General features: G+C 39.0%; 1 protein-coding gene across 2 annotated transcripts; it reads right to left on the minus strand.

Moving 5' to 3' along the window:
- Positions 1-2,196: 2,196 nt before the first annotated feature.
- Positions 2,197-17,929, minus strand: cldn10b (claudin 10b). Of its 2 annotated transcripts, none has more exons than XM_061971445.1 (5): positions 17,666-17,929; positions 9,535-9,696; positions 4,775-4,856; positions 4,591-4,695; positions 2,197-2,558 (listed from the first exon to the last, which is right to left on the minus strand). In XM_061971445.1, exons 1-5 carry the CDS (start codon positions 17,877-17,879, stop codon positions 2,414-2,416), a joined length of 708 nt encoding a protein of 235 aa, XP_061827429.1. In that variant the 5' UTR covers positions 17,880-17,929; the 3' UTR covers positions 2,197-2,413. The 2 variants fall into 2 exon arrangements, with proteins under 2 accessions (XP_061827429.1, XP_061827430.1); XM_061971446.1 differs by lacking the exon at positions 17,666-17,929 and adding an exon at positions 12,188-12,408.
- Between the last annotated feature and the right edge of the window lie 935 nt (positions 17,930-18,864).

An 18,864-nucleotide genomic window follows, 5' to 3' on the forward strand; every position in this document is an offset into this window, starting at 1 on the left:
ATACAACTTTAAAGTAAAATTATGTTATACTGGATGTATGTGAGTTTAAATCATAAAAAACATACTAACTTTTTATAGTTTTTGTACATTTTATAAAGTACATATTTATCCAATTTCTTCGGTCACGGGGGCAGCAGCCTAAATAGAGAAGGCCAGACTTCCCTTTCCCCAGCCAATTATCAATAAACAAAATGATGTTTCATTTGACAGTATTTTTTATCTGAAAAATGTAGTTGCTGTTTGAGTTTAAGAAAATTAATTTGGTTAAAAAATATAAAAATGTGAAGATTATTTTTTATTTTAGTCCAGATAGTTTTTTTTTATTTTGAAATTATTTTAGGTGAAAACAAACACATTTAAAGATACATTAAATCAAACAATGTATGCTCTGTATTTAAATAACTAAGTAAGTTTTGGTGTTAAAATAAAAACCTAAAACATTTTTTGTAGATTTCCTGGGTATAAAACAAATAAAAACTAAAGTTTTTTTTCATTGTATTTTTTCTGGTAGAAAGGAGACACAAAAAACAACTATTTTGGAGGTTAAAAAAACCTAAAATGTCTAAATTTAGGAATATGTCCTTTCTTCCTTTTTGAAAACAATTGTGTGTAAAAAAGGAAGGAAGCATTTCTTAAATATATTTTCATTAAAACAAAAAAGGATTGATGTTTTGTTTTGATCCAAAAAGAATAACATAATACATTAAATATGTATACAGTATTAAGTTGTTTTTTGAGCAAAAAAAGCCCAAAACTAGAGAAGTTGGCACATTGTGTAATTCGTAAATAAAAACAAAATACAATGATTTGCAAATCCTTTTCAACCTATATTCAATTGAATAGACTGCAAAGACAAGATATTTAACGTTCGAACTGGAAAACTTTGTTATTTTTTCAAATATTAGCTCATTTGGAATTTGATGCCTCCAACATTTTTCAAAAAAGCTGGCACAAGTGGCAAAAAAGACTGAGAAAGTTGAGGAATGCTCATCAAACACTTATTTGGAACATCCTACAGGTGAACAGACTAATTGGGAACAGGTGGGTGCCATGATTGGGTATAAAAGCAGCTTCCATGAAATGCTCAGTCATTCACAAACAAGGATGGGGCGAGGGTCACCACTTTGTCAATCAATGTGTGAGCAAATTGTTTAAGAACAACATTTCTCAACCAGCGATTGCGTGGAATTTAGGGATTTCACCATCTACGGTCCGTAATATCATCAAAAGGTTCAGAGAATCTGGAGAAATCACTGCACGTAATCAGCAAGGCTGAAAATCAACATTGAATGTCGGTGACATTCGATCCCTCAGGTGGTACTGCATCAAAAAGCGACATCAGTGTGTAAAGGATATCACCACATAAGCTCAGGAACACTACAAAAAACCACTGTCAGTAACTACAGTTCATCACTACATCTGTAAGTGCAAGTTAAAACTCTACTATGCAAAGCCAAAGCCATTTATCAACAACACCCAGAAACGCCGCCGGCTTTGCTGGGCATGAGCTCATCTAAGATGGACTGATGCAAAGTGGAAATGTGTTCTGTGGTCTGACGAGTCCACATTTCAAATTGTTTTTGGAAACGGTGGACGTCGTGTCCTCCGGACCAAAGAGGAAAAAGAACCATCCGGACTGTTATAGGTGCAAAGTTCAAAAGCCAGCATCTGTGAAGGCACCATTAATGCTGAAATGTACATACAGGTTTTAGAGCAACATATGTTGCCATTCAAGCAACGTTATCATGAACGCCCCTGCTTATTTCAGCAAGACAATGCCAAGCCACGTGTTGCAACAGCGTGGCTTCATAGTAAAAGAGTGTGGGTACTAGACTGGCCTTGCTGTAGTCCAGACCTGTCTCCCATTGTAAATGTGTGGCGCATTATGAACCCTAAAATACCACAACGGAGACTTAAGCTGTACATCAAGCAAGAATGGGAAATAATTCCACCTTAAAAGCTTCAAAAATTGGTCTCCTCAGTTCCCAAACGTTTACTGAGTGTTGTTAAAGGGAAAGGCCATGTAACACAGTGGTAAAAATGCCCCTGTGACAACTTTTTTGTATCGTGTTGCTGCCATTAAATTCTAAATTAATGATTATTTGCAAAAAAAAATTTAGTTTCTCAGTTGGAACATTAAATATCTTGTCTTTGCAGTCTATTCAATTGAATATAAGTTGAAAAGGATTTGCAAATCATTGTATTCTGTTTTTATTTATGATTTACACAAGGTGCCAACTTCACTGGTTTTGGGTTTTGTATAAAAGGTTTGAACTAGAAAACAAACAAAAAAGTCATTTTTGCTGTGTTGGACTACAAATATACAAACAGTGGTAACTAATCCACCAGGTGTTCCTCCAGCAAGCTGTTATCGTTTCTTCACAGCATCTTCCATTACTAATATTCACATCATTTACACGTACACGTTCTTATCGAAGTTTGGGGCCCTGGAGGAGCTGCTGTAGTCAGGAGGCGGCCGCTGGCTTATAGACTTTCCTCTTTGGTACGAGGAGATATGAGAATGTGAGGCGGCGCCTTTGTAGGTGTAGTCTGTGTGGCTGCGGGGCGTTCAAAGACACAGCATAGATTAATAACCCTACTGCAAAAAAAATGTTGTTGATCTACTACATGAACATAAACATCTTGTGTTGGATCCTAGTAGCGTTTATCCTTGTGCACTGCAAAAAGTCAGTGTTCAAAAACAAGAAAAAAATATAAAAAAATTAGGGGTATTTTATTTGAACTAACCAAAATTATCTTGGACTTAGACTTAGACTTCCTTTTTATTGTCATTCAAATTTGAACTTTACAGCACAGATAAGAACAAAATTTCGTTACATAAGCTCATGGTAGTGCGGGATAAAAAAAGCAATAAGGTACATATATAAATAAACAAATATATATGAATAATATATATAATATATATATATATATATATATATAATAAATAAATATATATAAATAAATAAATAGATTACTGTACAGATAAATATTTTGCACTTTTTCACATGCGTCCACGTTTATGGATGTATGTTATATTGTCTTTTTTATTCCAGCAAGTTAATAGTTAAATAGCCCCCCTTTTTTAGACCAGTTGATCTGCCGTTTCTTTTCTTTTCTCCTCTGCTCCCCCCTATCCCTTGTGGAGGGGGGACACAGGTCTGGTGGCCATGGATGAAGTGCTGGCTGTCCAGAGTCGGGACCCGGGGTGGACCGCTCGCCTGTGCATCGGTTGGGAACATCTTTGCGCTGCTGACTCGTCTCCGCCCGGGATGGTGTCCTGCTGGCCCCACTATGGACTGGACTCTTACTATTATGTTGGATCCACTATGGACTGGACTCTCACAATATTATGTCAGACCCACTCGACATCCATTGCATTCGGTCTCCCCTAGACAAGGGGGGGGGGGTTACCCACATATGCGGTCCTCTCCAAGGTTTCTCATAGTCATTCACATTGACGTCCCACTGGGGTGAGTTTTTCCTTGCCCTTATGTGGGCTCTGTACCGAGGATTTCGTTGTGGCTTGTGCAGCCCATTGAGACACTTGTGATTTAGGGCTATATAAATAAACATTGATTGATTGATTGAATCCAATAGAACAAGAAAATTTGGCTTGTCAAGACTTTCCAAAACAAGTCAAATTAGCTAACCTCAATGAACCCAAACATACCTTAAAATAAGAATATTCTCACTAATAACAAGTGCACTTTTCTTGGTAGAAAACAAAAAGAGACCTTTTTGCTCAATATGTTGAAAAATATTCTTAAATTAAGTAAATGCTAGTGCCGTTATCTTGACATAATGATATGAGCTCGGCATTACATTTCTTGAAACCAGCAAACTTATACTAAAAACTAGTTTATTGTTCTTAATGGAAAGGCAACAAGGCAACCGCTTGTTACTCTCGGGGTTTCCTAGCCGGTCTAAAAATAATTTTTTCCATCGATAACATGACATCATCGCACCAAATGCATGCTCTTTCAGTCATTTAGTGTGCATATATACAGCCTGGCCCACGGCTAAAAAATTTTAAATTGTAATTTTGAGGAATTTATCTGAATGTGCATGAACTATTTCTGTTCAAAATTGTTTGAAATGTCAAATGTTTAATGTTTAAATATTAACTGTCAGTTTACTGTACTGTGCCAACTGTACTACTATATGAGTACTTATTTTCTATTGTTTCATTGAAAATAAAACAGCAGTCAATTTGGCTGTCATCTATTTTAATTATGAGACACAATTGTGGCAAAATCATGATTTTTTATTTTCATACTTGAAATAAGAAATCATTACTTTAAAAAAGTAGTTTTATACTTGTGAGTGTTGATGACACAGCTTTGCAACAGATGATATTCTAGTTTCAAGCATGTTTTACTCAATATAGGTCATAAAATCTCAGCAACAAGCTGTAATATCTTACTGAGATCATTTAGGACCAAAACCCTTAAAACAAGTAAAAGACTCTAACAAAAAAATCTGCTTAGTGAGAAGAATGATCTTATCAGACAGAAAATAAGCAAATATCACCCTTATTTGAGATATTTAATCTTACTTAGATTTCAGTTTTTGCAGTGTGGGACTGACCTTTTCTTGCAACAGTCTGCCACAGAGAAGCAGAGGACTCCTCCGCCAAGAACACAGAGGACGGAACCTGCCCAGCCGATGAAGAGCGCCGCTCCCAGCTCATACCTGGAAGGAAGCAGAGCGGCTCTTCACATGCTGGGATCGTCATGCTGATTAGAGTTCAATGGTAAGAAATGCCTCCTACTTCTGTGCCACGAACATCGGGTTGAAAAATTCGGACGTGATCCTGTGTGCGTATAGAGAGCATGCCGACAGTGAGCACAGACCTGAGGGAGAAACCACACACGTCATTACTAATTCTCTCATACTCAACTGCAGAGAGTAGCAGGCGTCTACAGTACTGGGGGAATTGTGGGTAATTCAAACAGATAAAGAAAACACATAATTTATGTGACTTTACACCTCCGCTACCTTAGCTGTTAGAGAAAACACTAATTTGTATATATGGCATATACATATACATAAACACTTTATTGCCAAAAGTATTTGGCCACCTGCCTTGACTCACATATGAACTTGATGTGCCATCCCATTCCTAACCCATAGGGTTCAATATGATGTCGGTCCACCTTTTGCAGCTATTACAGCTTCAACTCTTCTGGGAAGGCTGTCCACAAGGTTGTGGAGTGTGTTTATAGGAATTTCCCCCCATTCTTCCAAAAGCGCTTTGGTGAGGTCACACACTGATGTTGGTCGAGAAGGCCTGGCTCTCAGTCTCTGTTCTAATTCATCCCAAAGGTGTTCTATTGGGTTCAGGTCAGGACTCTGTGCAGGCCAGTCAAGTTAATCCACACCAGACTCTGTCATCCATGTCTTTATGGACCTTGTTTTGTGCACAGATGCACAGTCATGTTAAAAGAGGAAGGGGTCCGCTCCAAAGTGTTCCCACAAGATTGGGAGCATGGAATTGTCCAAAATGTTTTGGTATCCGGGAGCATTCAAAGTTCCTTTCACTGGAACTAAGGGGCCAAGCCCAACTCCTGAAAAACAACCCCACGCCATAATTCCTCCTCCACCAAATTCCACATTCGGCACAATGCAGTTCGAAATGTACCGTTTTCCTGGCAACTTCCAAACCCAGAATATTTAGAAGCGAGGACATTTCACGACTGGATTTGTTGCACAGGTGGCATCCTGTGACAGTTCCACGCTGGAAATCACTGAGAGCGGCCCATTCTTTCACAAATGTTTGTAGAAACAGTCTCCATGCCTAAGTGCTTGATTGTATACACCTGTGGCCGGGCCAAGTGATTAGGACACCTGATTCTCATCATTTGGATGGGTGGCCAAATACTTTTGGCAATATAATGTACATATACATATACATATACATATACATATACATATACATATACATATACATATACATATGAATAAAACTTAGTAAATGTGTGCTCAACCTCAACGAGCGGTGTCATAGCAGTACATTAGAAGATTGGTGGAACACATTTCAGTCGTCAGAGCACACTTACAAAATACTCGAAAGGTTGTGCCAATGGGAGATCAACCTAAAGTATTTTCCGGACTGTAAGGCGCACTTAAAATCATTTTTTTTGGTCAAAACTCGACAGTGCGCCTTATAATCCGGTGCGCCTAATGTAAGGAATACGTTTGGTTGAGCTTACTCACCTGGAAGCTATTTTATTTGTTAAATGGTGTAATGATAAGTGTGACCAGTAAATGGCAGTCAAACATAAGAGATACGTGTAGACTGCACTATGATGGCAATATGTCGGTAGTAAACAACACCAACATTTAATATGTTCCATTGAAAATATAGAACATTACACACGGCACTCAAAAATCTATCAAAATGTTTTAGTACGACTTTGGTAAGCTATGAAGCCGCACCGCTTGATGTGCTTCAATATACGAGTATTATTATGGTGTGTGTATAAGGTAAGACATTATCTGGCGTTTTGTTTCGCAATATTATGTAAAAGCAACTTTTCCTACTTTCTGGTACCTGCTGATCTGTATTTGGGATCTGTATAAATCCTGAAAAGCTTCTTCTTTTTCTCTATCTTCTTGTTATGTGACATTCATCCTCCACTGTTGCCATTTCTAATATAAAGTAGTGTAAAGTTCTTACTTATATCTGTCAGTAAACTCGCCATGAAAGCGCTAAAAAATACAGGTGTAGTGAGTTTACATTATTCATCCAAGGAACTTTAGTTATTAGAGTTCCGGTGTTGTTGTTTCCGGATGAGAAAACAACTAGCCTGTTCACGTGTGGGATAATCCAAATAAGTGTTAAATGAGCATTCCTCAACTTTCTCAGTCTTTTTTTGCCACTTGTGCCAGCTTTTTTGAAACATGTTGCAGGCATCAAATTCCAAATGAGCTAATATTTGCAAAAAATAACGTTTTCCAGTTCGAACGTTAAATGTCTTGTCTTTGCAGTCTATTCAATTGAATATAAGTTGAAAAGGATTTGCAAATCATTGTATTTTGTTTTTATTTACGATTCACACAACGTGCCAACTTCACTGGTTTTGGGGTTTGTAAATTGAAAGATGCGAACACGTTTGTTACTGGATACTTTCTAATACGCTTCGACATTGGAGATTTTGTATCGGTAAGTAATACGCAACTATACTTATTTGACACTTGTTTATATTAACAAATGTTATTTGTTAAGGACACTTATTATTAAGTAGGTCTAGCTTGTGTGTTACTATGTGCTAAGCTGGACCTTCTCGCACGAACCACTGCGCTGCCCGAGTATTTTGTAACAGTATCATGACGGCAAAGAATGCTAATTGATTCCTAAAACAGTGCCTGCACGGTTAGTGATGTAGTTTGATCGTGGAACAGATCATCATCATCATCATCATTTCTTTTTATTCCTTTCATGAAAATACATATACAAGCCATATACAGTTGACACTTTCATTGTTTTTTGTTTCTTATACATTTCCATGATCAGAAAGGAGCAGATGGAAGAATACTATTCTTATATTTATCTGCCCCCTTTTTAACACAAATTATTTAGATGACTTTATCACTGTTCCCTCCACCAACACCCGAACTCCAACATACTTTTAATTTTCGTTTAAGCATTTTCAAAATGACACGTTCCAATCAAAATCAAAAATCAGTTTGATATAATTCCAGTTGTTTCTTTTTGTAACTCCTTTTAAATTCAAAGATATTCTTGTCTTTGTTTAGAGAATTCCATGCTTTCACACCAGCAACAGATAAACACATTTGCTTCAAATTTGTTTGCACTCTTGGATGTTTAAAGTCATACGGCCTTCCAGTGACGTGCGGTGAGGTTCATGACTGGTGAGGCACTGACTTCATCACAGTCAGATTTACAAACGTATGAACCCTAAAGAGTTTCTTATTCACCATTTGATTGGCAGCAGTTAACGGGTTATGTTTAAAAGCTCATACCAGCATTCTTCCCTGCTTGGCACTCAGCATCAAGGGTTGGAATTGGGGGTTAAATCACCAAAAATGATTCCCGGGCGCGGCGCCGCTGCTGCCCACTGCTCCCCTCACCTCCCAGGGGGTGATCAAGGGGATGGGTCAAATGCAGAGGACAAATTTCACCACACCTAGTGTGTGTGTTACAATCATTGGTACTTTAACTGAACTTTAACTTTACACATACAAACTGTAGCACACAAAAAAGCACATTTAATTAAAAAAACGTTATTATGGTCTTACCTTTACTTATAAGTGCGGGAACAGTGGTGTTCGTGTTGGAAGAGTTGTGAATGAATGAAATATGAAATCCGTGCTGCAGTCTGCAGGTGTACCTAATGTTGTGTCCCTGCAGTCGTTCACGTCTCCTGCGGCGCGAGCATTGTTGTTTTTGCACTTTTTGGCTTCTTGTTAAGTTTTTTGGGGTGGATTCGGTCTTGCACGTAGAGGGTTTGGGTGTGGCTTTGGTTGGTGTGGCGCCCCCGTCGGGGGGTGCAGTCTGCAGCACCAGGAGGCGGGATTACTGCGAGCATCAGCCAATGCGTCTTCGCCACAGTTTTATGATTGCTCAGCACAATAAATACGTTACACACATACAGTTGTTGACAAAATACACTGTACATTAAATACCTCAGCTAACTAAACTATGGAAATGTATAATATAGTTCTTATAGCAATACGGTCTCACTGCACAGCAGGCCAGCAGTTAGCCGAGTCATTGCGCAATCCATGTTGAGGCACTGAGTGACGTGCCTCACCTGGCTGCTGATCACCGCACCGTCTCTTCTCAGTATTTGAACGGCAAATGTGAAAATTCAGCGATTTTGAATAAAAATTATTTAAAACTGGTGAAGTTAAATGGAAAATAACTTTATAGTATAATCACTGAATGCATATAACAATTTAATACTTTTTTTTTTTTTTTTACATTTTTTTTCTTTCCATGATGATCCTCCAGTGACCGCACGTCACTGCGGCCTTCTGTGATTCTCATCTTCCGACGTAAACACAAATAACTTTTGTAAGTCCTTTGGAAGAACTTTATTTCTAACTTTGAACATCACTAATAGAGTATGCAATTCTACAATGTCTTTTAGTTTTAATAATCCTGACCTAATGAAGAGTGGATTTGTGTGGTCTCTATGTCCTACTGTAAAAATGATACAAATTGATCTTTTCTGTGAAAGAAATAAAGGCATTATGTTGCTGAAGATGACTTCTCTTTCCATTGTTTCCTATGATGGACACTTGTTTACAAAATAGAAGCGTCAACAATTGCAATGTTACTTGCCTGTAAGGACTTTTTTAGGTTCATTCCAATCCTTTAAATGAATTGAACTTTTAAAATTGGGAATTGTGCAAAAGCCTGCTCTGCACACACAGTTGCTGTTGTGAAACCCGATAATAATCAGTAACTCAGAAATGCTCTCGTTGATGCCCTGGCCTTTGACTGCAGCGAGTTCGGCCCCCTTGTGTCTTGTGTTGTTCACGGCAGAGCCGTTCTTGTCTTACCGCTGAGAATGAAATTGACGCCGGCAAAGCACGCGATCCTGGCTTTGGTCTTGTCACTTCCTCCTATCTTGGTGCATTTCATCCCCACCAGGGCGAAGACGGTCCCGAAGAAGCCCAGACAGACTGCAGCGATCATCAATCCCCTGCAGGCTTGGATGTAGCCTTGGAACACACACACACACACACACACTGGTTATCATTTGGAATGGGGACCAAGTTTTTGATCATCACTTGTGGGGACCACCCTTTCCACAGGTTGTGGAGGCATAAAAAAAAATGAGGTAAAAGGGCCACTGCCCAGTTAGCTCATACACGTCTTTAAATCTCTGGATTGATGAAGTAATGTGCTGATCATTCTTACTGGGGACCCTGGGGGAAAAAAGAGTTAATATGGTTCATGGGGACCAATTTTAAATAATTTTGCATAATTCACACAAATTTGTATGTGACTACTGAGGACCATTTAAAAAAAAAAAAAAAAAAAAGTTCAAATTAAATATGACATAATCCTCAGAATACAGCACTACAGCTGTCCTCTTATAGGAAGTTTCACCACTTAAGTGTAAAAGCAAATCCTGCATCTTCCGTGACATTACTGAAAACTGCTATTTAGCAGTAATGAAGTTGTGTGCAACTCCAACTACCATATACAAGTATAGAAGGATATAGCGTACAGCGAGTGCAGTGCCAGCTACAGCCCGATGAGGGGGCTGCTGTGCAAATGTCTCACACTCAAACTAACCAGTAAACATGTTTTATGGGCCAAAGCTTAAAAATCACTTAGGCATCTTCAGAATGGATTTGACTATCATTTAAAAAGGTTTCCCTTTAGGGCAGTGGTTCCCAATCTTTTTGTAACTGCGGACCGGTCAACGCTCGAAAATGTGTCCCACGAACCGGGGGGAGGGGGCTTATTTATTTTTTATTTTTTGTCATAAAAAAATACAATCATGTGTGCTCATGGACTCTATCCCTGCAGACTGTATTGATCAATATTGATATATAATGTAGGAACCAGAAATATTAATAACAGAAAGAAACAACCCTTTTGTGTGAATGAGGGGAGGGAGTTTTTTTGGGTTGGTGCACTAATTGTGAGTGTATCTTGTGTTTTTTATGTTCATTTAATTAAAAAAAAAAAACTTTATTTATTTTTATTTCTTGTGCGGCGATCCACGGCCCGGTACCGGGCAGCGACCCGGTGGTTGGGGACCACTGCTTTAGGGGACCTGTTTTTTTGTCCCCATACCGTCAGAGGTCCCCTAAAGGTGACTGTGTAAACAGAGCAGTGTCCCCATTAAGTAAGCATTGCCAGATCACACACACACACACGCACGCACGCACGCACGCACGCACACACACACGCACGCACGCACGCACACACACACACACACACACACACACACACACACACACACACACACACACACACACACACACACACACACACACACACACGTATATATATTCTTGTATTTGTTACCTTCTTGAGACCTCCAAAAAATGCCTACCTCTTTAGGACCACTCTTTCTAGATATATAAATATTTGTATTTACAACATTAATAATATATACCTACTATGCAAATATAAAAAAGCTTGTTGTGAAAAATGAGTTGGAATTTCACAAGAAATAAGTCACCATTTCACATGAAAAACGTAGAATTTTGGAAGTATTATAATAAAAGTCGTCATTTTACGCAACGCAAGTCAAAATTTTACAAGAAAAACTGAGCATTTGTGCAATATTATGATAAAAGTTGGAATTTTCCTCAATAACAGTCGCAATTTTACCAGAAAAGCTTTAACATTTTGATAATTTTATGAAAAGAGTCGTAATTTTACTCGACAAGTCACAATTTTATAAGAAAACTTAAAAATGTTGGCAATATTATAAAAATAATCGGAATTTTACTTGGCAAAATTATGACAAAAGTCAGCTGTTCACCTGGCGTTTTTTTCGGGGAGACCTGCCGTTTTGTTTTATCATATATTGCTGCCTTTGCACCTGTCAATGTTTACTTTTGTATGCACATTAAATCAACAAGAAATCCTGACTTTGGAGCAATGTTCACAGATTATTAGATGCAGTGGTTTTCCATATTGGGACCATGATTTATGTCCTAACTTGTTCACCGGTCCTCATATGGAAGGTACTTTTCCTTGGGGAGCAATACAAGAACACACACACACACACACACACACACACACACACACACACACACACACACACACACACACACACACACACACACACATAAAGCATGCAGTACAATTTGTCACAAGTTGGTTGTTTTCAGAGGACTTTGCGGCATTGAGCGCCCATTTAGATGTGATTTGGAGGCAAACATTAGCTCGGAACTAGTGAGCCGTGAGTTGAAAGCGCCCGAGGCTCACGGTTAGTCTTCTTTACAGCCTTGAACTCCTTGAAGTGCAGCTGAATAATGACACCTTTTAAGGCTTGATCCCATTGACCACAAATCAGCTTCAATTTAAGGATATCATTGCCCTGAGAAACAGCGTCCTCTGCAGTGGACATTTGTGTTTTGCATAACGTCTGAAATGCGAAAGAAAATGTCCACTGCGGTGGACGCCGGTTCTACGGATGTCACAACAACAGAACATAAAAGCATTACGAAGAAGGAAAAAGCTGACCATCCAACGCCAGCATGGACGGAAAGTCTTTGCAGTTGGACACGCCGGTGGAGTCGGTCACGCACGTCTTCCACAGGTTGGACCAATAGGTCGCTGTGGTGATGACCGTCCCGTCCAACGAGGACACCTTCCAGTAGTCTGTGGGCAGGGTGGAGGACACGAGAACCCATCCCGACGTGGCGAGGGCAAAAGCCAGGATCTCCTGATACATACTGCTCGGACTGCTCTGTTGCGACTGCCTGGATTACGTCGGCGGCGACCAAAGTTTGATTAATGGTTCCCAGACTGGTCAAAATGTGGCCAATGGATTAGCTGCCATGGATGGTTAATGTGTGGTGGATTGTTCTAGTGTACGAGGAGGAGTTTGGACCGACGGGCCGTTCGGTCATGTGATCCTCACGAAACCGTGTGACGCATGATCAATGTTTCCTCTAATTGTTCATGTGTGTGAGCAAACACAAAAACTTCCTGAGCATTCAGTGGAGCACATGTGAGCAACATCACACGTGGCAATACCAGCAGCACACCTGTCTCAAACCAATCTTTTATAATAACACTCAAATGAGAGGAGTCATTTTCATGAGATTATTTTGTAATATTAGTGATTTGGCCCACTTGTAATGAAAATAAAATAAATCTTGTTTTTCATAAGCCATGGATTAGTATTGTACAAACCCCGTTTCCATATGAGTTGGGAAATTGTGTTAGATGTAAATATAAATGGAATACAATGATTTGCAAATCCTTTTCAACCCATATTCAGTTGAATATGCTACAAAGACAACATATTGGATGTTCAAACTGATAAACATTTTGTTTTTTGCAAATGATCATTAACTTTAGAATTTGATGCCAGCAACACGTGACAAAGAAGTTGGGAAGGTGGCAATAAATACTGATAAAGTTGAGGAATGCTCATCAAACACTTATTTGGAACATCCCACAGGTGAACAGGCAAATTGGGAACAGGTGGGTGCCATGATTGGGTATAAAAGTAGATTCCATGAAATGCTCAGTCATTCACAAACAAGGATGGGGCGAGGGTCACCACTTTGTCAACAAATGCGTGAGCAAATTGTTGAACAGTTTAAGAAAAACCTTTCTCAACCAGCTATTGCAAGGAATTTAGGGATTTCACCATCTATGGTCCGTAATATCATCAAAGGGTTCAGAGAATCTGGAGAAATCACTGCACGTAGTAGCTAAGCCCGTGACCTTCGATCCTTCAGGCTGTACTGCATCAACAAGCGACATCAGTGTGTAAAGGATATCACCACATGGGCTCAGGAACACTTCAGAAACCCACTGTCAGCAAGTACAGTTGTTTGCTACATCTGTAAGTGCAAGTTAAAACTCTCCTATGCAAGGCGAAAACCGTTTATCAACAACACCCAGAAACGCCGTCGGCTTCGCTGGGCCTGAGCTCATCTAAGATGGACTGATACAAAGTGGAAAAGTGTTCTGTGGTCTGACAAGTCCACATTTCAAATTGTTTTTTGGAAAAGAGGAAAAGAACCATACGGATTGTTGTAGGCGCAAAGTTGAAAAACCAGCATCTGTGATGGTATGGGGGTGTATTAGTGCCCAAGACATGGGTAACTTACACATCTGTGAAGGCGCCATTAATGCTGAAAGGTACATACAGGTTTTGGAGCAACATATGTTGCCATCCAAGCAACGTTACCATGGACGCCCCTGCTTATTTCAGCAAGACAATGCCAAGCCACGTGTTACATCAACGGGGCTTCATAGTAAAAGAGTGTGGGTATTAGACTGGCCTGCCTGTAGTCCAGACCTGTCTCCCATTGAAAATGTGTGGCGCATTATGAAGCCTAAAATACCACAACGGAGACCCCCGGATGGTTGAACAACTTAAGCTGTACATCAAGCAAGAATGGGAAAGAATTCCACCTGAGAAGCTTAAAAAATGTGTCTCCTCAGTTCCCAAACGTTTACTGAGTGTTGTTAAAAGGAAAGGCCATGTAACACAGGGGTGAACATGCCCTTTCCCAACTACTTTGGCACGTGTTGCAGCCATGAAATTCTAAGTTAATTATTATTTGAAAAAAATAAATAAAGTTTGTGAGTTTGAACATCAAATATCTTGTCTTTGTAGCATATTCAACTGAATATGGGTTGAAAAGGATTTGCAGATCATTGTATTCCATTTATATTTACATCTAACACAATTTCCCAACTCATATGGAAACGGGGTTTGTACATAAAAGCTACTGGACTCATGGCACTTCAAACACTTGTGGAGTTAATGACTATCAGGAGGTTGCCTACAGCCACAGCTGTTACCAACGCCAATGTTTTTCACCCGGCACTCGAGAGCATTTGCTTTTGTAAAACATGCAGACATAGTACAAACACTAACTTAATTGCCTCATGCTAATATTTCGTGTTTGTGAGAGTGTTTAAGGAGGAAACATCTCTTTGTTTTCATAATGCCATTTTCTGAAACGGTTTTAAAGTGTGAGATGATTTATTATTGTACAAACCCCAAAACCAGTGAAGTTGGCACGTTGTGTAAATCGTAAATAAAAACAGAATACAATGATTTGCAAATCCTTTTCAACTTAAATTCAATTGAATAGACTGCAAAGACAAGATATTTAATGTTCCAACTGAGAAACATATTTATTATTTTTGCAAATAGTCATTATTTTCGAATTTAATGGCAGCAACACATTGCAAAAAAGTTGGCACAGGGGCATTTTTACCACTGTGTTACATGGCCTTTCCTTTTAACAACACTCAGTAAACATTTGGGAACTGAGGAGACCAATTATTGAAGCTATTCAGGTGGAATTATTTCCCATTCTTGCTTGATGTACAGCTTAAGTTGTTCAACAGTCCGGGGGTCTCCGTTGTGGTATTTTACGCTTCATATTGCACCTCACATTTTCAATGGGAGACAGATGTGGCCTACAGGCAGGCCAGTCTAGTACCCGCACTCTTTTACTATGAAGCCACACTATTGTAACACGTGGCTTGGCATTGTCTTGCGGAAATAAGCAGGGGCGTCCACGATAACGTTGCTTGAATGGCAACATATGTTGCTCCAAAACCTGTATGTACCTTTCAGTATTAATGGCGCCTTCACAGATGTATAAGTTACCCATGCCTTGAGCACTAATACACCCCCATACCATCACAAATGCTGGCTTTTCAACTTTGCGCCCATAACAATCTGGATGGTTCTTTTCCTCTTTGTTCCGGACGTCCAAAGTTTCCAAAAACAATTTGAAATGTGGACTCGTCAGACCACATAACCCTTTTCCACTTTGCATCAGTCCATCTTAGATAAGCTCAGGCCCAGAGAAGCCGGCAGCGTTTCTGGGTGTTGTTGATAAATGGCTTTTAACTTGCACTTTATAGATGTAGCGACGAACTGTAGTTACTGACAGTGGTTTTCTGAAATGTTCCTGAGCCTATGTGGTGATATCCTTTACACACTGATGTCGGTTTTTGATGCAGCACCGCCTAAAAGATCGAAGGCCATAGGCATTCAATGTTGGTTTTCAGCCTTGCTGCTTACGTGCAGTGATTTCTCCAGATTCTCTGGACCTTTTGATGATATTATTTACTAGTTTTGAGTTTTGTGTATATATATATATATATATATATATATATATATATATATATATATATATATATATATACTTGCACAGTATCATAAACAATTGTAGGATGCCCAGGGCCTGGGGGGTACATTGCATCGTGATCGTCTACTTTCTTTGATGTTTGTGTACTGGGCGTGGCTGGCATATTAGTCTTTTTTCATTGGCCTGTGGCTCAGTTATCATTGAGCATAGTAAATCCTGCCTACCAACAAAACTGCTCTACAAATACAACCAGTGACTTGGCCCCATTCTAAGCTATTGAGCTGATCTAACCATAATGTTTTACAACAAATATCAAAACATGTTTTCTAAATAAAACAAACATATTTAGTGGTCATGCTGGGACAGAGTGAATGTGTCACCACCATGCTGTCACTGATGATTCAATACTTAATATTTGTCAGAGCGTAGCAAGGATTATTCATTGACTGCATGGCCTTTAGCTCGTGCATTACATTATTGCAAGCGTTTGTGCTCATTTATTTCAAGTCGAACTTCATTCAAGTAATTTACAAGTGCATGAATTAGTCCAAGTTCATAAATAACATCACAATGACTCATCTGCTTTGACACGATCTCATAAAAGTTGAGTAGAAAAATGTGTTATTGTCATTTTTGAAATAATATAAAATGACCGGATTCATGAAGAGATTCATGAAGTAGATGAAGCAGAGAGCTCAGTTAAAAAAAACCTGCCTCGGTCCGAAAGCAAATATACAAAATGATTGACCTGAAACTACATTTAATCATGAAGACGGTTCCTACGATTTATGGCAAGTGTGGATACAATAAAGCTGTAAATACAATAACAGTAGATACAGGATATGACAATTTGTAATGATAGCATGTAGCATCCTGACCATTTATATTAGCAAGTAAAAAGTAGGACACTGTACACATAGCTAAATAGTTAGTTAGCTATGTGTAACTAATTGATTGGTTGAAACTTTTATTAGTAGATTGCACAGTACAGTACATATTCCGTACAATTGACCACTAAATAGTAACACCCGAATAAGTTTTTCAACTTGTTTAAGTCGGGGTCCACGTTAATCAATTCATGGCATTAGAGCTTAACGTACATTGTTTTTTAGCTATTTATATAACATTTTAAGTCTTTTTTTTGTCTAACTATTTATAGATAAATCTCTTGACAAATGTAATGATACGTTAGCGATGTAGCATTAGCATTGCTACATGCAGCTAAATAGCTAGGGCTTAGCATACATTGTCAGCTTTTTATATCACATTTCAACAGTCTTTTTTGTGTAACTATCAACCGATTACTCGATGGACAAATGTAATGACATGTTAGCGATATACTGTAGCCTGTAGCATTGCTACATGCTACAGATAATGTTATATACTTGCATGTGTACATAGTCGGGAGACAGACATTTATTTATATATATATATATATATATATATTTATATATATATATATATATATACACATAATAGTAAATACAAATATTTTAAGTTTATAACTGTTTATAATGACATGCATACTTATGTGTAAAATGTCATCATTTTTTTTCTGTTACTATCACCTTTTCATGACACTAATATTAGTGTATTAATATATTAATATTACAATAAATGATACAAATGTTTAATGCAGGATGAGGACTACTGATTTATATATTAAAAAACACTAAATGTAATAAGTCAAATAAGGCAAAAGAAATGCAATAGCAGATAAGTAGTAGGTAAGCACACCTTTTGTAAAGGTACCCCACACTAAGAGATGCTCTACGTTGAAAAAGAGCAGATGCACAATGCACTTTTGTAGATTGTGTTGTGTTGAGGTACATGTATAAATGTATATGATAAAAGCAGAGGCACTCACCATCCAGGTTCAAGATAGTGTGATGCGGCCTACAGTGCAGAGCCCCGATGGCGTTCCCAGCACAGTTGTTCCACAGTCCCTGCAGCACCCATGTGGCCGTGATGACCGAAGACGCCCTGCTGGTGGTTCTCCATTCATTGGACACCGTGGCACCAATCGTGGCCCCGAGTCCTCCGAGGCCGCTGAGAAACGCCAGAATCTGCAAGCCGGACATTTGCCTGCTTTTAGAATTGAAGGTGCTCAACACAATCACCCCCAAGGCAGGTAAATTACACTTTGGACAAGTGTTTTCACTGAGATGATTTACGGATAGGACATCTCTCATGGCCAAGGATGGTCACAGGGGGGCCGCGCAAGTCAAACAGTAATCAAAGTCTCAGCTGGGAGTTAGTTATTACATTTTGGTAATGCCAAAATAGCTCCTTTGTGTACCCCTACAAAGAATAATAATGAGTAAGCTTCAGTAGAAGCAATGCGACAAAGTCCAGTTTCGGGTACATCACTCATTCATTTCAGGAAACTGAAATATTGACCAAGTGAATGACTAATCATTTCCAATTTAAGGGCAGGACGTCATGCATAATCTCTAAATTAATAAATACAACATAACTATTTAACTTAATTGCTCCGCAGAGCTACATTTTCAGGAAGCTACTATGTCATAGCAAGGCTCTGCTATGTCATCCAATAGGTACATCACCAAAAGGCTAATATAGTCATAAAAAGTCACACATTAATATCAATCAATCAATCAATCAATCAATCATTAAAAATTAATTTATATAGCCCTAATTCACGAGCATCTCAAAGGGCTGCACAAGCCACAACGACATCCCCCCCTGGTTATGTTTGTCCATAGTGGGGCCAGCAGGGAATCATCTTGAGTGGAGATAAGTCAGCAGCGCAGAGACGTCCCCAATTGATGCACAGATGAGTGGTCCACCCCGGGTCCTGACTTTGAACAGCTAGCGCCTCATCTGTGGTCACCTAATAACCTCTCCACTCAGTACAAGTAAATGCTTCTACTGAGGTAGCATCTCTAACTGTTGCCGGTATGGCATTCCAGAGTAATAGAAAACGCTCTATAGCCCACAGACTTTTTTTGGGCTCTGGGAATCACTAATAAGCCGGAGTTCTTTGAACGCAGATTTCTTGCCGGGACATATGGTACAATACATTCAGCAAGATAGGATGAAGCT

The sequence above is a fragment of the Nerophis lumbriciformis genome, linkage group LG13, assembly GCF_033978685.3.
Source record: "Nerophis lumbriciformis linkage group LG13, RoL_Nlum_v2.1, whole genome shotgun sequence".
Taxonomy (NCBI): Eukaryota; Metazoa; Chordata; class Actinopteri; order Syngnathiformes; family Syngnathidae; genus Nerophis; species Nerophis lumbriciformis.